The 24,602-nt window shown below is 43.1% G+C and overlaps 1 protein-coding gene across 1 annotated transcript; it reads left to right on the top strand.

Annotated features, from left to right (window-relative positions):
- Nucleotides 1-221: 221 nt before the first annotated feature.
- Nucleotides 222-664, top strand: Smim36 (small integral membrane protein 36). The gene has a single exon (XM_048446673.2). The coding sequence runs from the start codon at nt 222-224 to the stop codon at nt 498-500; it is 279 nt and encodes a 92-aa protein (XP_048302630.1). The 3' UTR covers nt 501-664.
- The last annotated feature ends 23,938 nt before the right edge of the window (nt 665-24,602 follow it).

The raw sequence follows: 24,602 nt of genomic DNA, 5'->3' as shown, positions 1-24,602 counted from the left end.
CCGTCCTGCACTCCTCTCTCCAGTGTTGGCGGCTGCGGTATTAACAGAAAGAGCTTAAGTTATTAAACTGAGCAGCTCTAATCCCCGAGGTTTCCTGGAGCAGCGGGGATTATTGTATTTTTATTCCAGAGTCAATGCAGCCTTTGTGTCGGCTCCCTGCGATTCCCAAACTGACCCCAAATGCCTTTCTCTAGACACACTCCCGCGCCGGGCGAGAGGTGATGGAGTTTTACCTGGAGATCGACCCTGTCACCTTGAACCTCATTATCCTAGTTGCAAGCTACGTCATCCTCCTCTTGGTGTTCCTCATCTCCTGCGTGCTGTATGACTGCCGAGGCAAGGATCCCAGTAAGGAGTATGCCCCCGAGACCACACTGAATGCCCAGCCGTCTATCCGAGTGGTGGTGACACAGCACAGTGCTCATGGGACCTGGGCAAGAGGACCCAGTCTTCACTTTAAAGATCCTGCTCCAATAGGGAAGAAGAGCACCGTGGTGTGAGACTGGGAAGAGATGGTAGAGAGAGACCAACAGATGCAGCAGAAAACAACGGTCACTACCGTGGCTCCGGTTCTCCCCAAATGCGGGTCCTGACTGGATGAGGAAACCGGGGCTCTGTCTTACTATCTGCCCTCTGGTCACTCTCTTCGTGAACTGAGCAACTGTTTAAGGTAAGATTCCCCAATGGTCTCCGGCTGTGTTCTCCAAATGTAAGATTGGAGCAGTACCATTTTCTAGTGAAGCTGGTTACTCATACCTTCCTGCTAGGCGGGGCCGACGATGCATAAGGCTTGAAAGACGCGTGACGAATGAGGGATGGAATAAATAACGAAACTAATTCAAGTCTGTACTTTACAACTCCATTATTTCCAAGCAATCACATTTGTACACTCGGACTTCAGGTTGTTATTCTTGTGCATAACAGCTCATCACACTCCGCTCCCCCTCCAGTCACAACTGGGTAACCAAGGCTGGGTTAGGCTACCTCTTCATACCGCAGGCCTAGCGATGGGTCTTTGAACATATCAGTTTCCAAGGAATCTGTTCACTAAAACTACTTGAGACAATGTTTGACCATTAGTCTTGCTGTGGTGAATGTTGACTTTGTTCCTACGTGTACTCCTCACCAGAAAGGTGGATCTCTGGGGACTGGACAGATAGCTCATTCAGGAAAATGCTAACTACAAGAGAATGAATATCTGAGTTCAGATCCCAAGTACTAACACACACACACACACACACACACACACAAACACACACACACACACACACACACACAAATGGGTGTAGTGGCATGTGCCTGTAATCACAGAGACAGATGGATTTGTGTCTCTGACATGGTCTTCACCTTCTCTAGCTGAATCAGAGAGCTCCAGGCTCAGTGAGAAACCCTATCTCAAAAAGTAAAATGGAAACCATTAGAAGAAGATGCCCAACCTCTGGCCTCCACACACAAGCCCATACACATGCATATATACCTACGCATGTATAAATACATGCACACACAGGCACACAATGTTTTACCTCTAGTCTTCAACTCTGACCTGATTTAATACAAACTTATTGCAGAGTTATTAAAAAAAAAAAAGTCCGAGGTCTTAAAGCTTTGTGTTCTAATCCTCTGGAGAGAACCCACGGCCTTCTTTCTCCTCCCATAGTTGTTGCTGACTAATAATTTTTTTTCTTCTGCTCATTCCTTCACCTGTTTTTACACGCTTACATCAATATCTCCTTTGTTCATGGATGTGTTATGCCTCCCCTCCCTTACAGATCTGCTTGGCGGTTTACTGAACCTTTCTTCCCATGAGGACCTGTGTGGAATACAAAGAAGTGTGTCATGAGCCCCTGCTCTGTGACCGCCGACCTTTGCTGTCTGACAGGCGGAAGAAGAGTCACACATGACCCAGATAGAGAGTGGAAAGAGCATTTGTGCATGCTCTGCCAGAGTCTGTACAGGCTGCGGGAGTGGAGAAGGCGTTTGCTGTCTCGACTCGGGCATCAAAGAGAGGTGATTCCACTCGTAAAATAAATAGCTTTTTTTGCTGGGGAGTGAAAGTGTGTTGGGAACACAGGAGGTGGCATTTTATGTATACGGAATGGCTAAGACAAAGCTCAGAAGCGAAAAAATTATAGAAGCCATTGATCGTGGAAGTCTGGTGTCTTCCGGAACTATGGAAAAAAAACTGAAAAAATTATAGTATCTGTGAGGGAAGAGGAGAGCCTGGCCCATGCTGCCCTGCCAGATTCAATCTGAGTCTTGTTTTGTCTTTACATTGCTGAAGTGGCTGTAAAAAATATGAAGGCAAATTGCTACCCTGACATACATATTTTGAAAATTATGTTGAAAATATACAGAAGGATTTTTCTGATGTCTGGTCCAATAGCAATCTCCATTCTTAAACTGTAAATGTAAAACATGACTGTATGGTATAGAAAACTCACATGCTATTCTCGAAATTCCTCTTTTCATACTGATGGCCTTCTTTCTGTACCCTTTGTCAGTGGATGCAAAATATATCACTGGAGGAAAAGTCAATGAGCCATCAAAAATTAATGCTAGCAATGTTAATTAATTTAGCATTTGACAGACATAAACGTTCAACTCATCTAATAAGAGTATCAAGAATATTCTTAATTAAGAATTAAGAATATGAAATAAGCATTCACTTAAAAATGGTTACTTGGCCGTTGTGTTCCGATTCCATATTTGGGCCAATTTAAGAGGGGAAAAGTAGGTGCTGGAGAGATGACTCGGGAGTTAGAGGTACTTGCTGCCTTTAGAAACAGAGTTTGGTTCCAAACTCCAGTGTTGGGCAGCTGACAAATGCTTGTGACTCCAGCTGCAGAAGATGTGATTCTCTGCTATAACCAGAGAGGGTATCTGCCACACACACACACACGCACACACACACACACACACACACACACGCACGTATGCACGCATGCACGCACGCACAAATGACAAATCTTTTTTTTAAAAAAGGGAAATTAACAAAGATGAAGAAAAATATGTCATAAGAAAAAGAAAACAAAATCAAATAATAATAACAATATTACTAATAACTACTACCATGAAAGAAAATAAAGACAGAGGAGAAAGAGAAAGGAAACCAGAAAGCAAACTACAGGCAAACTAAGGTTGGAAGAGTGGTAGTGAATAGGTGGTAGTGAATAGGTGCCCCCACCCCCGGTGAGATGATTTATAGTTTATTCAATCTGGCTCTCTAAACAGGAATCTGAAGAGTCCAAGAATAAGAAAATAAAAATGTAGATTCAAAAAATAAGAATGTAAGAATAAAGAAATATAAAGTTATAAGTCCAGGAGAATGAGAGCAGACCGTCAGCAGCTTGCTCAGCAGATCAAGGATCAGTCATTCACAGTGAGCTATTTTCGCGGGTGCTTGGGAAGCCTTCATCAGCTTACGTCATTTCATTTTACAACTGGCTGTTTTATTTACAAGGCCAGAGCTTCTCCCTGCAAATTGAGAGTAGTGTCCTGGCCATCCCTGATAAATGACAGATGTGAACTAAGTTAACCTTCAGGAGACAGAGATATGTGACCTCTGGGTTAGACACTGTCTCCGTTACGGAAAACTGGTGCCACCAAAGGGGAGGCATGGGACTCCAGTATACACCTGGAGGTACCAGGAGACAGTGGACAAATACAATGGTTTAATTAATGAGCTCTGGAAGTTGTAAAGTATGACAGTCAATATCTGAGTTTTACCTTGAGATAGTGTGAAAAGCTTTCTGCTATCTCCTAAGTTCTCAACCTAAGAACCAATTAATCCTAATTTATTAACCTTCTTGTATTACTAGCAGTCCTTTTTCTAACTCTTGCTAAAGACATTTGCTTTCTTGTAATCAGTGACTTTTGCTGTGATCAACTCAGAAACATATTTCATGATAGCAGCCTAGTTACCCATTGAGGTTAGAACTCACTCCCCTCCCTAGGGTCTCCATTGACTGACCCACAGGTCAGGGTAAGATTGTAAAAATTCCTTTGCTCAGACCTAATGCTTGGTGCCCTAACTATAAAAGATGGGTTCAAAAACGGGCCTTTTGCCACAGCCTAACAAACACCATCTCTGGCTGTGGTCTCAGCTAGCTGATAAGCTTCTGTGTCCCGTGGTGTTTTTTGTTTGTTTGTTTGTTTGTTTGTTTGTTGTTGTTGTTAAATTTATTTTTAAGTTTGCTTCTGGTTTTCCTAGGATCGGGTTTCTGGAATAAAGTTTGCTTCTGGTTTATTAAACTTAGTGGTGTTCTCATCTTTGTGTGACCCCCCTGGACCCAACAGAACCAATTTCAGAATTAAAAACATATGTATTTTCTCTGATATCTTGGTCTGTTTGCTGTGACTACAGCTCAGTACCGTAGGTCATGTAACTTATAAAGAGGAGAGGGTCCCTTGATTCATGATCCTGCAGACTTGGGAAGTCCAAGAGTATGATGCTAGTTCAGGGGCGTGTGAACATATTGTAACACGGCAGAGAATGTTGCCTGAATGTCTTTTCTTTCTTCTTTAAAGCAACCTAACTTGCTTTTCTCATAGCAGTCCTGCTCTTTGCGATTCCTAACAGCATGGACCTGAGCAGCTCCTGTGAATGCCCAGTGTGTTCAGAGATCACAATGACCAAAACCCACTGCGAAGAATTTCAAGCAAAAAAAAAAAAACCAAACAAAATCCCAGAAACCTATTTTCAAGTATTCAATGTGTCACAATGGTCACGTGGTTTATGAAGTCACTAGCACTATGATAAGAACTCCCACTTCAGCTAACCCTAAGTTTCCACCCAAAGGTCATGCCTCCACATACCATTAATGTAGAAAATCAGAGCTAAATTTCCAGCACATGAACTTTGTGTATCTGCCCCCGACTGCCATGCTCACACGTGAACTTGTGTGTATATGCCTCCCACTGCCTTGCTCACACATAAACTTGTGTGTATATGCTCCCACCATGCTCAAACCACAGCAGTCAGGAAGGAAGGAAACCAAGAAAGCACAGGAAGTCTCCAGCAGCCTTTGACCTCGAACTGGACCTAAGATCTGTCACTTTTCTCTACCTTGACCCTTCATGCTCTTTCTCTAACATTGTCCTGCTTGCATTTCAAACCCTAGGAAATAATTTTTTTTAGTTACTCTTTATTTTTATTTTCCATGAATGGGTGTTTTGTCCACGTGTATGTATGTATGCATGCACACCATATGCATGCAGTGCCCATAGAGGCCACAAGGGGCCGTTGGATTCCCAAGGCCTGTAGTTAGATTGTTGTGGATGTTGGGAATTGAACCTGGGTCCTGTGGAAGAGCAGCCAGGGCTTTTAACCACTGAGCCATCTCTCCAGCCTCACAGCTTCTTATTTTTAATTAAAACTATCTCCTAAAGGAATTAGTCTCACAGCTGTGAGCTTCTTAGGCTTTATAAATTTATCACTGAAACCCAGGGGATTGGATTGCCAAGCAGAAGAAATATTCGACTCCCCTGACCTTCAAATACTCTCTTATTTTTGTTTCTTTGTGGGATTAGCACTTTTTTGGTTCACATTATTTTAATTTGTTACTTTGCCATTACGTGCAATTGCTGTTAAAGCAAATGCAATATTTTGTCTAATTTGGCCACAGCAATAGCTGCAGGAGGAAGCACACATAAAACACCAGGCAGGCAGCAAAGAAGGAAGGAAGAATAGGAGTTTTCAAGAATCTCAGGACATGTTGGTATTTTTTTTTTATCCATGGTATCATTTAATCCCCACACTCTTACATGAGACTGGCTAAACAATGGTTTAAATTTAATGATATGTGACTCAAAGAATAGATACAGTTTCAGCAAGGCCAACGAGTAGCTAGCACACTCATTTCTATTGGTGTCACCTTGCGCTATTTTTTTCCACAACAGATAATTGTTTGTTCTCCTACTGACCACTTTCAATACCTAGGACACCATTCAGCGCATGCTTATTAAATAATACAATGACCAGATTTGCCCCACTGCATATTATAGTCAAAGTGGCAAATGAGGACAAACTAATTGTCCTGTTTTGGACAGAATAGTGTCCCCTGGTGTGCCAAAAGTCACCAAGGGTAGTGGACTAAAGCTGGGCATTCTACCAGACAAGCCTTCCTCAGTTCCTTTCTGTTACCACCTGCTAGTAAGCCATTTATGCAAGACTTGACTTCCTAAGCTTCTTTATTTAAACTAAAATATGGGTGAAATAGCGTGGTCCATGAAGCTTAAAACATCATACGGAATGCCTCTGACACATGGTGACATTTCAGTGACAAGAAGGCCATTGTTAGTTCACTGTTAGATAGGTGGACGGAAGAAGGCATTGCATCACTTGAAGGAAGGCTCAAGTCAGGTCAGGGTAAGGGGCATGCTGCTGCACACAGTGGAAATCTGGGGGAAGAAAAAAGGTTAGGAGTAGAGATTTTCTCACCACCACAAGTCTACCAACTTATTTGTAGAAATCTTTAGACAGGGTACCTGAAAATTTGAGTTCGGTTTGAAATAAAGTCATTCCTGCCATAATTAGTGAAGATAAACTCCTACCGGAAGTAGGGTGGACCCCTAATCCAATATGGCTGTTGTTATCAAATTTAGCCAGGGCTGAGGGTACATGAGGATCATGAGTTTGAGGCTACCCTGGACTACATAGTAAGACATAGTCCCAAAATTTTAAAAGCAATGGATGACTGGACATAGGCACCCATAGAAACCGCCCTGTGAAATCTAGAAGTTATACAATCCAAAACAAAGGAACTGGAAGGCAGAATGGCCTGGAGCAGAGCCTTCCAGAGCCTTCAGAGAACACTCTCTGCTGAAACCTTAATCTTAGACATCTGGCCTCTAGAAATGGGCAGTGTTAAATATAAACAGCCAGAGACTCTCAAGCTCTCTTCCCTCAGCACCTCCTCACCCACAGTTTTTATGTGACTGAGGCTAGACCGGCGCGTTAAAAAGACATTCAAATTACATATTTACTGAGATTAAATCACAAATTTATTTTAAAACAATTCTTGAGTATGCACACAGATTTTACCATTATTAAATGACGAACTTGCATACTAATGAGATGGGTGGGCTTGTGTCACCTAAGTAACTCTTGGCTGAGTATTTGAGACTGTGGACGCAGCCAAAGAGGATCGTCAGCGGTTTTCAGAGGTCTCTGACATTTTGATTTTAATTCACCAGTGTTAGCAACTTCACTCCTCACAACTTCAGAGTATTCAGGGGCATTTGAGATATTGTCGGAAATTTTGGCAGAACCCCAAGTCAAATTTAATTTAATGTTTTTTTTTTCATGAAACTCAAGTCAAAAACACAAACATCCAGCTACAAAGTCAATGATTTAGCTATGACATTAAAGATACATAAGCTGACACACACTGGGGAGTGCGGGTAGCCAAATATTAAGTTTTCGTTTTGCGTAACTGAATTACCGTGTTTCTATAAGAACGAAAACTAGGTGCAAGAAAAACACAGCCTTCCACAGCAATAGCACAAGGGTCTCAAATATGAGCTGAGGTGCTTCGGGCCACGCTCACTGTTTGCGGCAGCGTGGCAGTGTGAACGGTAGTGTGAACCGTGGAACACTCACATACTGTGTACCCAGAACCAAGGCTGCTGGGAAGCAGCAAGATGCAGCACGGATTGACATGGCCAGAAGCAACCCGGGAAGTTTCCATGTCCGGCAAACACTCTACCACTAGTCTAGAGTGGCCTATACTAGTGTTTGAAATAGAGAAAGATGCACTAATCCAAACCTGCAGTAGCGGTCCACTTCAACTTTATCCTTCTTGTCCTGACCAACTTTAACCCAATCCCAAGATGGCAGGAAGTCTGCACCTATGTTTTCTCCTCTCGCATGCATCTGTTACTTAGTTAAGCCCCAGCCATATGCTGGGAAACATTGATTTTCTCCTTGGCACATCTCCAGTCTGGTGGCCTCAAGTGCAATCCAAAGTTGGCGGGTGTGCAATACGAAGCTCAGAAGAAAGTTTGAAAAGGGGAGGGGGACCTGGTTCAGAAGAAGCCTGAGCCACGCTAGGGAAAAGAAAATATGCTGCCTTGGGAAACATTAACATTGTTCAGGAGAAGCTTGGAGCAAACATATTCCTGGAATTTGGAATCTGGGGCACCAGTCAGATTGATAGCGGCCTTCTTATCACAGAAGGTTGGCAATAAGAAGCTGTTTGCCATGGAGAAGAGCAGGAAAAACTGACATTATGATAGATTTATAATCATGTGCAGGAGGAAAATCAAAATGTCTCCCTGTGCCAGAGAGAGGAGGGGGGAGAGTTCAGTTCACGGTGTCTGCTGTGTATGCTGGGGAGGCACAGGGCTCTGCCGACACGAAGCAAGAGCATGTACGCACATGCGCACAAGTGCCTCCTTGCCTCCCACATACAAACTGTCTCCTGATAGCTGGTCCCGGTCAGTTTGCTCTTGAACATTGCACACATTTCCAGTTCTTTGCCCGTTTTCAGTTTTTGTAAAGAAGCACTGTTCACATAATGATTTGTATAAACATGGCTTGTGAAGACGTCCAATCAGATTAGAGCAAAGGTGTGATAAGCTGTGGTCACAGAGGTAGCCAAAAGCCACAGCGTCATAGCACACGGGTGAGTCACCATCAGTAGCGGGCTATGCTGACAATCATTTGTTACTAATAATGAATTACTTAAGTGTGGGAATGATTTGAAAAACAATGAAATGTATGCCCTGGCAATGCTGATGCCATGCATGGGCAGCCCGTATATGGCCTTCTGTTGCACTTGTCCATATTGGGTTTCAAGCCTAAGTTGATGAGGACAACTGACCAGGTCTCTTCCTCATCTCAAGAGGGCACCAGCTCTCATTACAAATGGTTGTGAACCATCATGTGGTTACTGGGAGTTGAACTTAGGACCTTTGAAAGAGCAGGCAGTGCTTTTAATGGCTGAGCCATCTCTAGGATTTACCCATTTGAAAATAGGAGATTCCTGAAGAATAACACCACCCTAAGGTCACCCTCAGCCCATATCCACAGCAGATGCAGGAGGAGGCACAGTCCGCGCAGAAAAAGCTTGTGTGCACCTGTGGACCACTTCTCTAACAAATGCACGGCACAGACCAGTGCAGGGCTCCCAGTTCATCAGCTCCCACAGCAGATATGAACTCTGACCTGATGAAACTTACCAAGAAGCAGGAAAAAGGCTACCAGAACACAGGGCAGATGTTTTCTGAGCTGTCACTACAGTGCTGAGAAGTTATATCATTTTTCCAATTTGACACAACTGGAATCGTGAAGGGCATTTCTTAAACCAGTGCCTCCTAAATGTCTTTGAGAGGTGAATGAGCCTTCCTTTCCATGAACCTGATTCTAGTTCTTAATCTTCTCTTTCTCTCTCTCTCTCTCTCTCTCTCTCTCTCTCTCTCTCTCTCTCTCTCTCTTTCTCTCCCTCCATACCACACACACATTCTTGGGAACACTATGTGTCCTTTCTCATGTCTGACCTAGACCTGTACCCCATCCCACCATGCCACCTCCTTATCTATGTGTGAAAGGAGCAGCCTGTTTCCAGTCTCTCCCACCAACCCTCAGGCTTTAGCTTGAGTAAGTAAGAGTCAAAACCCTGCCTCAGAACATGATATACAGTTCTATTTTGTTAAGAAAATAAATAAAGCCAGCATAATAACTCATGCCCGTAATCCCAGCACTCAGGAGGCAGAGGAAGGTGGATCTCTGAGTTCGAGGCCAGCCTGGCCTTAGAGAAGTCCTGTCTCTGGAGGGGAAAAGATAGAGAGAGAAGAAGAAAAGAAAAAGAAAAAAAGAAAGAAAACCCTGACAGTTTTTAGATCTGGAATAGATCTATACACATATCTACAAAGGCTAAGTTCCCCCTTGATTGGCAATTCTACCCTTTCCTTTGAATCTTGATGGAGGAGGGTTATCTGTCTATTGTGTTATTTTCATTGGTCAATAAAGAGACTGCCTTGGCCCCTTGATAGGACAAAAAATTAGGTAGGCGGAGTAAACAGAACAGAATGCTGGGAAGAGGGCTATGAGGCAGACGCCATGGAGCCAGCCACCAGGTCAGACATGCTAAATCTCTCCCGGTAAGCCACGACCTCGTGATGCTACACAGATGGTTAGAAATGGCTTAATCAAGATGTGAGAGTTAGCCAGTAACTAACTCTCTAGAGATAATGGGCCAGGCAGTGCTTAAATGAATACAATTTGTGTGTTGTTATTTCCGGGGCTAAGCTAGCCGTGCGGGAGCCGGGTGAGGCGAAAAGCAGGCCTGCCCGCAGCTCCTCACTATAGAATCTCTTCACTGAATATTAAATATCTAATGCAATAGGCTGAGTAACCCCCCCATGTGTGATCACATACACATGTGCACGCATTCTCTCTCTCTCTCTCTCTCTCTCTCTCTCTCTCTCTCTCTCTCACACACACACACACACACACACACACACCACCTCATACATGGCTGAACACCTCGGTTGGTCTCCATTCTTGGATGATGACTTTGCTTCTTTTGCTGAATGAGAATGGCTACCCCATAAAAATGAACGGCTAGAGAACACAGCAGAAGGACGTCTGGGATGTTTCAGTGTCCTGTCGTTAGGCAGAGAGGAGAGTGTGTATGTGTGTATGTGTGGGTGTGGGTGCAGTCTATGGTTTTGCGATTTGTGAGACAAGTGAGTAGCAGCCACCACAGCTGCCATTTGACCCTCGCCAGGTGCAGTGGAGAACCGAGCTGAGAGACTGAAGTCACCAACTGGGTCTTGGGGCTGCAGCCTGGAGCTGAAATTCTGGGTTCTAAGTCAAGCCCAGTCTTTATCTTCCTAGGAGGCATCAGGCCTCCCCACAGTTGCATAAAGGGCACAGGAGGAGAGTTTATGAGTTGTTTCCAAAGATGTTCCTGCTGCAGGGTGTGTAGTAGCACCAAAGAGTTCCACAATAGCCCAGAATCGAGTATAACAAAGGTTTATTTATTTGGAGATAAACTCACAGTAAGGGTAGTAATCAGCAGTCCTCTGCGTATACTGGGAACTGGAACCGAATCCAGCAGAAAAAGGGGCTGTGCACACTTTTTACCTTTTTGTCTGCATTTACAGCACATGAGACCATGCCCAAAGTGGACCGATATCTTTAAGGCTATTGGCAACAGGAGTTCCCACAGCAAGGGTGTGTGTGACCTTGAAGCTTATCTTTCTTCCGGTCTTTCCTCTTACTTCAGAATATACCCACTCGTGACCGAAGGGGTGTGTGGGAACAGCTGCCCTGAGTTATGATATCCCTGCCCCCATTTGAGGTGCTTATCTGCAAAGAAAACATGTTTGAAGACCCTCTGCTCCTGGAGTGGGGGAAGGAATTTTGAGTGCACATGACCCTCAGGTTCTTTGATCCCTGCTGGGGTCAGGTTACAGTCCCTTCGCAGCCCCCTCCTCATTTGGCACCATGGTGTAAAAGCCAGCCCCAGCAGAACAATAAAGAAGCTGTTCCACCTCAACCTCGTGCTCTGTGCATTCATTCAACCTGGACACCCTTCACCCAGATTCTTGGTTCCAGCCTGCGCTGGCGCAGCAGGTGTGTCCTGAAAAACCATGCAGACCCGTGGCATTATTGATCAGTGAACAGAAGTAGAAAGCATCAACAGAATCCTGAGTTCTCCTTTCATGGAATGAGCTTTAACTCACCCCCCCCTCCCCCCCGCCGCCACCACCATTCGCTAGTGTTTTCCAACTTACATTTCAAGCAACCATCCCCATGCTGGGGCTTCCTCAAGTCAAGGTCTGTGGTGCACTCTTTGGAGGGAGCACAAACCACGACAAATGGTCTTGGCTTAGGCATTTGGTGGTGCACGGATTTTCTCCTTGCTAGGGTGTGTTAACAAATACGTTCTCAAATGCAAAAATAATGAGCTCACCACTGTGTAGGTAGTGCTGACAAAATAAAACATGTGAGAATCATTGGAGCCTCAGACAATCTTTAATGCTTAGAACATTGCCTTGTATTTTCATTTTAAGTAAATTTTATTGCAGTTCCACAAAACTTATTAGTTTTTGAAGACAGCCTCAATGTTTAGGAATTGAAGTTTCTGTTGCTTTCTTTAAAAAAAAAAATGGTTGTATTTGTTTTAAAAAGTATGCTCAGGTATAACGAATAAAGAATCAGAGGTTTGAGGGGGTCACTCATTCAGAAAGCATTTGCATGTCCTCAGTTCAGCCCCCAAATCCGCAAAAAAGCAAAACAAATAAACAATAACAATCAGAAAAAAAAGGAGCAGGAAGAGAGAGGGAGGGAAGGACAGAGGAAAGTGTAGTGGCATTTTATTTGTATTTTAATAACTAAAGCTTGCCTGGGGATCGGGAAAGTAAAAACAGCCACACTGGTCAGCTTTACAGTCAGGTAGTGGTAACACACACCTTTAATCCCAGTAGCCGCAGTAGTTACTACAGATACTGGGCAGCGATGCCTTTAATCCCAGCCCTAGAGAGGCTTATAAAAGGAGAGGAGACAGCTCTCAGACACAGTCTCATTCTGAGATTCCTGGAGGCAGGATCACCATTTCAGACTGAGGTCAGGGGTTCTGTTCTTGTCTTTGCAGGAAAACACCCATCTTTGAAAAGTCAAGAGACCTTGGACATCTAGATGCCTAAAGAAGAAAAGATAGCTATCCAGAAAGAATCACTGAGTAAAGAAATCTGATTTGTGATACCAATATCTCTGCACGCTGTAATCTCACTACCTAAACATACATATCTCCCTGCTTGTCAGTATAATGTCCATGACTCACTTAAAAATCAAAGCTGGCTTTGGAGTTGGATGTGGCTATCCTTCTCTAAATCCAAGCATGTTGTTAAAAGAAAAATTCAGAATTTTTGTCTCATATCAGGAGCCACCCGGTGTGGGACAGAAGGAAGATAAAATCTAGGGACTAAGGTTATCAAAACACTGATTTCAAAATTTTTACTGCACCCCATACCTATTTTTATCTTTATGGTACCTTTCTTTGAATATATGTCTATTGAAATTCAAACTTTCCATTTTGGTATAAATGATGTTTAAGTTTTCCACAGTGAACAATAATTTTCCTACAGGAATCTTTGAAGTCTCCAGGCAGAAGATGGGGCCCTACAACAACGATTTCACTTGGTTCATATGATGCCATGCAGCTGATAGCACCACCTAAAGATCGGCTTTAGACTACAAACTGTTCAGAACAATTTCGAGGTGGCTAGCTGAGATGATTCAGCCTCACAGACTACTCTAGCCAGGACTTGAGACAAGCTTTGCACTTTCCCATTATGCAGAGACTAAATGACACAGTTACCTCTCCCAGGACTTGAAAATTAACCCAAGTTTTTCTTTCAGGAACTCCTAAAGATATCATTGCCCCCATACATCAGGAAGCAAATTTAAGAATTTGACACCCACGTTCCCAAAGTGAGGATGGGAGGTTTTTGGTTGTTCAATGGATTATGGATATTATGGTTACGATAGGATAAACGAGTAGATTATCAAATATACTCTGAAAAGAAAAAGGGGGAAAAAAGAAAAAGGGAGGATATGGATATGATAAGATCAAAAGGTAGATTATAGAATCTACATATAAAATGCAACTACTAGTTTTGAATGTTTTACATTAGATTGGACTTTGTATAGTATATACAAATTTTGTATACTGATACAAATTTGAGATTAATTTTGTTAAGACATACTGTAAATACATTTCTATTCTTGCTATACATCTCATTTAACAATGTAATCCAAATTTTGAACCCTTGAAAATTATTATTACCAAATATTTAGGATAATAAGGAAATGTAGGTTAATCACTCATTATAATCAAACTTGTAGTCACATTATGTATGTTTTCAAGGTCAAACAAAGATAGATTTTAGATAGACATGTCATCTTCAAACACCTCAGAGATCTACAGAATATGACATTTTAGATGTTTTAATAACCTAAAAAGATGTCTTTTATGCTTTAATAGCATAAAAAGATGTCTTTTACGACAATGTTTCATGTCTACTCTTGGCAGCACCAATCTACTTCAGAATAGATAATGGGCATTGAAGAAACTCCACATGGAGTTTATTTTCATTGTGGCGAACGTAAACCAATGGGTAAGAAAATACCCCTTCCTTGACAGCTGACAATATGTTGTCCTAATTAGACAAGGAGGACACAAAATATCCTGCTTCACAGAAAAGTCTGTTGGATGTGCTAGGCCTGTAGGCCAAAGATGGATGCCCCAGCATTGCAGAGGAACTTTGGATGACTGTCCAGGAAGCCAACCATTTCTGCCATTATTCACATTCTTTTGGAAGTCACTTTCTTGCTCTTCCTACTTACTCAGTTATTATTATTTCCTTCTTGGATCTCTGAGGGAGTTGAAGACTAGATACTTCTAATTTTCCTTGTTTACCTGGTGCAGAAAGCAAGTTATAATAGAAAGGAAATTATGTACAAGGCTTTGGGCTCACCAAGATAGGATAGATAAGGAGTATTTTCTCTGAATTTGTCAAAATTCAAATGGATCAGACATTGTTGATGTATTTATTGCATGTATATATTGTATATAGCTATTGTAGTTATTGTATGTAGTTTTGCTTTTGCTTTTATCAGTTATAGCCTTCCTTTTTATTCTAGACAAAAGGGGAAATGTATTAGCATTTCAATTGTATTTTAATAAATAAAGGTTGCCTGGGGATCTGTAAAGTAAAACAGCCACACTGGTCAGCTTTACAGTCAGGTAGTGGTAACATACACCTTTAATCCCAATAGCCACAGTAGTTGCCATAGAAACTGGGCAGTGCATGCCTTTAATCCCAGTGGTGCACACCTCTAATTCCAGTCCTAGACAGGCTTATAAAATAGGAGGAGACAGCTCTCAGACAGTCTCATTCTGAGATTCCTGGAGACAGGATTGTCACTTTGGACTGAGGTCAAGGTAAGAGCCAGTGACTGGCTGTTTTGCTTTTTGGGTCTTCAGATTGACCCCCAATTTCAGTCTTAGAATTTTTATTAATCATGCATCAGGAAAGAAACAAGAAAGAGAGATGAAAATGGAGAGAAGAAGGAAAGAGAAAAGGAAAGCCAATAGAATACACTGTTGAAACCCGGTGTGGCATTTGTTGTCTCCTGCAACCTGCCCATTGTTGACAGGATCTTGTTTCAGATGCTCTGTGTACAGAGCATCCAAGATGGCCCCTGCATCCCAGGTAACTGTATGTCTGTTCCCAGCCTTTGTGTGTGTGTATCCTTGAGATTTTTTTCTCATCGGAATTTGGACAGTACAGTTCCAAACTTTAACTCTGACGTCCCAACAAGCAAAGGAATAAACAGGAAGGCAAACAGGCATGGGTCAGAAGAGTTAGACCAGAGGTCCACACTGTGTCTGCTTACATTTTCCTGATCAGTCCTTAACCAGAAGGTTGCCTCTGTCTACAAGGAGGAAGGAAGAGGCAGAATTTTATTAGGAATGTTGACATCCCCAACAAACTCTGAGAGAAAAGGAGAGTGAATTCGGCATGGACAGTCTCCCCAATCCCAACTGCTGTTTTCTCTTCCAAAGTTAATATGTATTTGTTAAGGTAATCTGAAAAAAATATAGACAAGGAACAGAAACAGATGTTGTTGCCCTAGTAGCAAGTGCATTCGTTGCTCTTGTCTTTTTTTTACCACACATTGGCATTACTTACATTGCATTTTTTTTATTGTGAAAGGAATGCTCATTCATGTGGGAAACTTCGAGAAAAATACAGCGAAGTTTAGAAAAAGATGGAAGTACTCACAATCCAGTTACTCTGTACTCTATTTTGTTTCATTTTGTTTGTTTGTGTGTGTGTGTGTGTGTGTGTGTGTGTGTGTGTGTGTACACAAATGCTTACCTAGTGCATCCCTGGGGGCTGACAACAGAGCTTTCTAAATTGTGACCAACCAAAATGGGTTTGAATGGTGCTTAAGACGGGAAGGTATGAGTAGCACAGACTCATATTTTCTTGGGCCATTTCTGGGAAGCTGTTCAGTAGATCTGGCACACTCTTCACTCTCATCCTGAGACCATATCATCTGTTCTCCTTTCTGGATTCTTCCATCCCCAAGAAGCATCAAGTGCAAAAACCAAGACTTAAAATTATTCTTTAGGGAACCTGAGCTGCCAGGCCTGTTTCCACATTCTGGCTCTGAGTGGATTTTGCATTGGCTTGGACATTCATAGGCTGACACAGCTAAAGAGGACCCTTGTGGCCCAGCAGCCTAAACCAGGCAATGGCATACAGAAAGCATCAGCGTCTTGATTGGAGGCTGAGGAGATGGGTCTGTGGGTAAAGCACTTGCCATGGAGGTGTGAGGACCTGACTCCAGTCCTCAGAATCCATGTGAGCTTGGCACCAGAGCGAACACCTGTAACCTCATCAATCCTGTGAGGGGGTGGGGTGGGGGCGGAGAAGGGGTAGAGTCAGAAGAATTGACTGTCTCGAGAACTAACACAGAAGTTGTCCTCTGGCCTCCATACATGTGCCCACACACATGAACAAATATACACACACATACATACACACAACATTGTTTGAATCCTCTAGTCAACATGGTACCTGGCCTACTCACTGCCAGAAATCAGACCACCAAGGTTCGTTTCTATCCACTTAACATGTTTTTCCTAAGGTAACTTTTGATACCATGGTTGCCAAAAATACACATCGGTAAGACTCCCCAGGGTCTCCCATTTAACCGTACCCAGCATTAGACAGCAATAGCGGAGGTGTACAGTTGCACTTGCTCGGGGTAACTTTTCTCGTTGACCACTCCACTCAGTACACTGAACTTTTCAGGGAACTCACACTCTTTGGAGAATGCCCTTTTCCATTCAGTTACTGTGAGCTCAGACCTTTCCTAAGGGCCCTGAGGTCATGCTCTAGGTCTACCAACCTTACAGCCTGGTTGAGCGATGAGAGAAACATGTGGACCTGTGTGGTACTTTCATACACCAGAATGCCATGCTTGTGAAGGGAAGTGAGGGCCAAGGGCTGGGGTCACAGGCTGTAACCCTGGCACACTGGCGGTAGAGCCAGGGACAGCCACAAATGCAAAGCTAGCTTGCGCTACATAAGTGAACCCCCACCTCACAAACAAACTAAAGATCCTGAGGCAAGTTTTTGTGGCGTGCTGTGGAAAGATGGCCATAGCAATATTGTAAAGAAAAAACAGGGTTCAAGAGTGGTACTGGGTATAATATGATGTCCTTGTTTAAAGCAGGAATATGTGCATGTTATAGTTTATGCATATAAACATTTGGATGAATTCATACAAAACTTTTAATTGTGATCACTATTTAAAGCAGGATTTGAAGACGGAGGGCTTTTTTCACTTTTGTGTTTATCCAAATTTAATTTTAGGCATGACTATCCATTGCAGTTCCTCTATTAAGCATTTTGAATATTCATGGCATCTGTCATTCAGTTATGGTGGCAATACAATAAGTTGCTATGAATTCAGTATTTAGACAGTTACTAGGCAATACTGATTATCATATGTTAGCTAAGATGACGATGATGATGGCAGCTATAATGGCAATAGAAGGGAGTATTGCTATACTGTTACTGATAATATATATTCATACAATGTTTCTACAAGGCAGCTTAGTATATATGCAAATATGTATACATGCACACACACACACACACACACACACACACACACACATACACACTTTGAAAACATTTGGTCCAGAAATTCTACTTCTAGAAATTCTTCCTAGGCATGGACTGGGGATGTAGCTCAGTTAGTAAAGTCTTGCCTAGCACACAGCAAGCCTGTGTTCAGTTTCCTTATGTCACATAAGCCACTATGGTGGTGCATGCCTGTAATCCCAGCACTCGGGAGATGGACGCAGGAAGATCAGAAGACGCACATCAATATAGCAAGTTTGAGGCCAACCTGGGCTACACAAGACTCTGCTTTAAAAAATAGAAATTCAAAGAAGGCGAGGAGGGAGGGAGGGAGAGGGAGGGATAGAGAAGGAGGAGGAGGAAGTGAAGGAGAAAGAGGAAAAAGAAGAGGAGGAGAAGAAGAGAAGATGGGAGGAGAATTTTCTTTTTCATATGGGGGAAAAATAAATACATATAGTAGAAGTACCTAAAAGGGTAAATAAAATATAAAGCATTGATAATATGTCAAGTGTTCAAAATGGGAATGGTCTGATATATTGGAATGTACCTTTATATTGGAATAGTATATATTTGTTGTGGCAGTGTGTTTATTGACACGGAAACAAGCGAATCACATGCTACTCAGGGGTTTCTGAAAAGCATTGCAGCATGGTCCCTGATCATAATAGATATCCACATATCTGTGTGCCCAGAAGCAGGGATGCAAACCGCAAGCACAATATCGGACTTTGGGAAATTACAGATTTTTTTTCTCAGTTATACTGGGACACTTTCATACTGTTTTCTGAAAAAAAAAGAAAAAAACCTCTATTGCCTGTGGGATTATTTGAAAGAGAGACAAAGAGCATCTTGAGGGGTGCTTCATAATACAGCCTCCATGGTGATGAACTGGGGTCAGGATGCCAGGAGCAGGAGGAGGTACAAGGACATTCGGCTTCCAAAGATGGATCAAACTCTAGTGCACACTCAGCAGACACAGAACCAGTGTCCTTGACTGACTCAGGAGTCTGACCTGGGCCTTGTCATTGCAAACAGCAAACTCCAGAGCAGTTCAACACTGAAGAGCCGCTAAGCCATGGAAAGGAGTCGAGCGTAGCTACTCACTCACCTCTTCCTGGGATGTCAGAAATACCTAGTCGCTTAACTCAGAGACAGCAAACAGCCTTGCTTGAGGCTGGTTTTGAACCTCCTTCAAGCTCCATCCAGCCATTTTCCACAGAAGAACAAAGGCTGTCAACTCCTCCAGGCGTTTGCTAAGAGAAGCCACAGCCCCGTGTCTCAGACTTTCCCAGGGAAGAAAGAACTGATAATTTTATGGAAGCTCCTCTCCCTTCCTGTGATGTTTGTCCAGGCTCTGCATGGTTATATCACTTGAGGAAAGAGGAGAAAGCCTCCAGTTAACAGAACTTCCCACTTACCCTCAAGGTCTGAGCCAGGTCTACGTTCCCAAAACAACTCTGTCTGCTCTAACTGTCAACTCGACACAACCTAGAATTATCTGAGAGGAGAGCCTTGAAGAATTTGTTCAGGTTGGCCTGCGGGCATGTGTGTGGGGAGGGTGTTACCTTGGTGCTTAAGTGATATAGGAGGACCCTGCTTACTGTGAGCAGCGCAATTTCCCTGGTAGGATGATCCTGGGCTGTATGTGGAGGCAGGCTAAACCTGTGTGGACCAATAAACATCCTTCATAGTTTCTGCTGTGTGTCCTTAACTGTGAGAGTCCCTAGGTTGGCGAAAATGCTGTGTGGAATATCAAACAGGCTTTGCTTCAAGTTCCTGCTTGAGTTCTTTCCCTGACTTCCCTCAATGATGCATTGTGACCTATAAGCTGAAATAGATTCAGACCTCCCTGGGGTTGTTTTAGGCCATGGTGTTTGTCACAGCCATAGAATCAAACTGGAACATACTCCCACCCATCCATCCAGCCTCCTAAACACTTAATAGCCATAACTACAGAGCCATAACTGTCTCTGTAAAAATGGGTAGATTTAGACAGATTTGACCTCAAATGGCAGAAAAAAACTTTATTGGTATCTTCATGAAGGCAATGTTAAGGCCAACAAGCTGTTTACTGACCCAGTAAGAGAACCAGTCATGAGGACGGTAGTTAGGAACTCAGCTTCACGTATCTAATTCAGATAATTCCAGGCCATGAGTGCTTCACAGAGAAGGTTCCTATACCCTTTGAAGTTGATATCGCTATCTTCACTCCATAGTAATGGAACAGACTGGCCCCAAATCACACATATAATAAGAGAAGAAGCCTTCCAACTGCAGCTTCTTCTAACAAGCCTCATTGTTCTCCCTGCCTGCTGCGATTTACTCCCACAGGAATCCATCTTCAGGGACATCTCATTGCCTCAGGGTGTGGGAGGACACCAGAGAGAACACCACGGAAGCACACATTTTTCACTTCAAATTGTCCTCTTGTTCTCTCTGTGTTCCGGGGTCAGTTTTGCTTTGGACTTTGGAGGGGTTTCGGGTGGGGCTTAATTGGTCAGTGTGACCGTTAGCCATTAGCAGAAGACCCAGCTGCTTCTCCCTGGTGCCTTCATTTCCTTCCTTTGCTACTGTGCATTCTGCTGCAGCAGGGCTCATCATTGCAGCTAATTAACTTAAGGATTGCCTTGAGACAAAAACAAAAGCGCTGACTTGCCAGAAGCTGGGTGAGCCGTAGGCAAAAGAACTTGTCATTTAAGGGAAAACTTTGGCCATTGGTTTCCAGTCTTGTGATTTGTCACCTTTGTGGTGAGTGGACCTCACAGTGCTTCCTGTGTCCACAGGGGCTGGGAGAATGATGTCACAGAACGCCCCCACCTTCCTGCATACTGTGAATAGAAGGGAGCATTAAGGTTTTGGACCAATAGACACACACTGTTTAATTAAGTGTAGCACTGGTATGATGAAAAGGCGACAATTCAAGCTCCGGAGCCCGGGCTTGGAAACACTGAGTCATTTGGCCCATGCTATGATAAAGGATCTGTCTTAAGCAAATGAAGCTGGGGACATTTAATTTGACTCATGACTTAAAGGAATACAGTCCATGCTGGCTGGGAAGGCAGAAGGCAGGAGTTTGCTCATAGGGGAGGATCAGGAACCAGAGAGGAGACAGGAAGTGGGGCTCAGCTATAAACTTCACCCCCAACTCCCACACACAGCAGGCACCCACTTTCTCTAGTTAGGACCCGTCTTATCTAGGTTACACTACTTCCCAAAACATCGCCACTGTCTGAAGTCCAAGTGTTCAGCACATGAGTCTATGGACATTTTACATCAAACGGCGACAGAGAAGGAAGGAGTATTAGGCCTGCAATTGTTTTTGTTCGTCATTTAGCTCATCCCTCCACAAGGAGAGTCTTTGTAAGTGCTTCATTTGTCACAGAAGCCTAATTGGGTTGTAAGTGGAGAAGGCTGTGGCTTCCCATAAGGTTCTGGCGTCTCTCTCCTTTGGCAGCTACATGGTGTCTCCCTGACTCTGCCTTCTTTCCTCCTCTGTCTCTGCTTGCGTTTCCCACCTTGCTATATTCTGCCCTGCCATGGGCCAAAGCAGCTTCTTTATTAACCAATTACCATTACCAAATTACAATTACCAAAACATATTCACAGCCTACAGAGGGGAACCCCACATCACCAGGTGACCTGTCAGCTCTCTCACTAGCTCCCAAAGCTCTCCGTACACTGACCTTGCCTTCCCATTGCACTTCTTAACTCCAAAACTCCTTCTGAGAAACTCCAAAATATGCCTGCCACTTGTATTTTCTTATTATTTCTTTTTGTCTCTCTATTATTGAGATAGGGTCTCATAGAACCTTGGCTGGCTTCAGAGCACATAGCTGAGGGTGACCTTGATTTTGAACCTCTAAGCGATCCTTCTATTGTAGCAGGGGTTCTTCAGCCTCTACCTTCTGAGCCTGGGACTAAAAGTATGTACCACACCCAGTGTTTGTAGTGCTGAGGATCAAATTCAGAGCTTTTCTTTGCTAGGTAAACTTCATGAACTGAGCCATGCCCTCAGCCTTGCTTCCTTGCTCTTGTGTCCCCGCTTGAAGAACTTCCACTCTGGGATTCAATCTTCACCTACTACCGATGAAAGGAGCCCCCATCCTCCAGCCCCACTGGAGTTAAACACCCACCCAGAGACTGGTTTATTAGAATCAGCTGGGGTGTTTGCATTTAGCTATATTTCTCATTGCTATGATAAAAACACCTCAAAACTCCAGAAAGGCTCACAGTTTGAGAGCACAGCCCATCATGGGGGTGTAGCCATAGTGGCTGGAGGGGGAGGCATGTGGTCACACGGTGGCCATTTTCAGGAAGCAGAGAGGGGAATGTTGGCATGCCCACACGGCTTCCTCCTTTCTTCCTTCTTATTTAACCCATGAGATGGTGTGGCCCATAGTCAGGGTGCATCTGACTTCAGTTAAGCTGCTCTGGAAATACATTCACAGTCACATCCTGGAGTTTATTTTCTGGCTGATTCCAAATTAGCGGAACCGACAGTGAAAGATTCTTATCGCACGGTGTAATGCCCGTACTGGAGCCGAGCACAGCGGTGGGGCCGGTGCTGGGAGTTAGCACTGGATTTTTTGCCCTGTGCCTTTTAGAATGGAATTAAAAACTTGATTCGTACTTAAATATACAACCTGTACTTCTCTGTTAAATCTCAGCTAGTCTTCAAACTTCCGAGCTACTTTATTTTACTTAGCTTTGTTGTTGTTTAGTTTCATTTTGTTTTTTGAGACAGAGCTTGACGAGGTAGCCTAGGCTAGCCTAGGACTCACAAGCTTCATCCTAATTTAGATCCCCAAGTACTGGAATTAGAGATGTGTGCCATCATGCATGGTTTTTATTTTTTTTGAATTGTTTTAACCTAACTCTGCCATGTATAGAGTGGTCTTCCACACCATAGATAACAATCAATGAAGGTGAATTGATCCTGGATGAGATAAACGCTCAGGCTAGCATAGGTCTGTCTGCACCAGACTCATTGGTTAACTTTTCAGCAGATAGCGCAGGCTTCACCCTGGAGCGAATGCTACGCTAAGCAAATTAAGGTCATTTCCATTTTCAAACTGGATAATTTTCTAGATGACTGGTGAGTTGGCTCAGTGGGCAAAAGAACTTCTCATCTAAGCCTGATGACCTGAGTTGACCCCCAGAACTGATTCCTGAAAGTTATTCTCCAGTTTCTGCATGCATGCTGTGGCAGACAGATGCACAAGCTTGCACTCACACACATAAGGATAATGGTACTACTACTACTACTAATGGGTTCTTTAATTCAAAATTCTTTCATGTAATCAAAAAATTAAACCTAAAGAAGAGCAACTGTTTGCTTTAAGTCACCTGCTTAGGGAAACAAAACACCAAACAAAGCCAGGTCAATATGCAGTCATCTCATGTTTCAACACAGAGCATCACCAAGCAGTGGACGTAGTAACACTTCCTCGTTATTTTTATTCCTCTCTAACTGAACCACCGCTACTCAGCTTGAGGGAGCTTGTGAAAACTCCAATTAGATTAGAAGAAATACTTTCTCCTTCTGACTCAGGATTCAAATATTCTTGGATGAGCAATGAGGTCCCCAGCTCCTTGAGCAACAAATTAATCATAATAAGAGAAAGGCCTTTCCAACAAAGACTTCCCAGCTCTGGGGTCTTAATGGAGAAAAAAGTTTTCCAGCCTTCCTCAGACACAGTCATCCAGCTTCAAAGGGAGCTCTCCAGGGTGCTAGACCACACCGGCCCTCAGAAACTGAAATATTCCTTCTCTTACTATCTTTGTACCTAATCCATTATAAATCTACTGTACAACCCAAACTCGACACAACTATCAAGGATATTCTACTGGATGGAGGATAGAGAGATGGCTTAGTGGTTGAGGAACCAGGTTCAATTCCCAACACCTCCATGGCAGCTCACAACTTTCTGCAATTTCCAGGGGATCCAATTTCCTCTTCTGTTCTCCACAGGCACTACAGATGACCATGCAAGCAAAACACGCCCACACAATCAAATAATAATCTTTTTTAAAATGCCTTCTAATAACAGTCCCTATGTCTGTGGGTTTTGCTTTTTGTTTTAAGTCTTCACTATAATGCTGTGTGCCAGCTTTTAGGAGCCCCTCTTCTAGGTGAGAGAATGGAGATCCAGAGAAACTGACTTTTCAACTGGATTCATCTTACATCCAAGATTTAAGCCAAGGTTTTATGATTTCTACATTTGGCTATATGCCCTAAAATCTGTCCTAATATAGTTCACCCTGGACCTCAACAAACGCCCAAACAAGATACATAGAAAAAACTACATGAACTTGGCTATCACCCATAGCAACAAACTCCATCTGCTTCTCCAGACAAACCCATCCCAATGGATTTCTAATGCAACCTACATTAGTGATTTCTTCCACAAGAATGCTCTGCTCTGAACTGCCCTGTTTACTAATCACATTACAGAGTCAAAAGCAGCAGCACTTGGAAAGGGTATGCACTTTGTTCAGCACAGCCACTGGGAGTGGCCTGTGATTCTTGCTTCTTTGTCATTGCTTTTCATTTACGAAAATGAATATCATTAAAAACAAATAAGTTATAATTTTCTGGATAATTACACAAATGTGTTTTCTGGTTTTACGTGAATAGTAATTTTTACAAGATGACTAATGCTTACTTTGATTATTGAGGTATAATACATGCAAAGCAGATGCATTCTTTTCAGGTATAAATGCTACAAATTTTAATTATATAGTTGCTATGGTCTAAATTGTATGGGTCCCAAATCCCCACGCTGAAGCTCTCCATCCCAAATGACTGAGCAGCAGCCGTATAATCACAAACAGCACTGATGTCCTGAGAGATATTTCATCAGAGACATGTGTCATCGGGCAGACACCAGAACCTATTTCTATAAGTCCAAATGCCATGACGAGACTGG

Source organism: Myodes glareolus, chromosome 9 (assembly GCF_982192425.1).
Source record: "Myodes glareolus chromosome 9, mMyoGla1.1, whole genome shotgun sequence".
NCBI lineage: Eukaryota > Metazoa > Chordata > Mammalia > Rodentia > Cricetidae > Myodes > Myodes glareolus.
The sequence above is the reverse complement of the archived record's forward strand: the minus strand, read 5'-3'. Positions and strand labels throughout refer to the sequence as shown.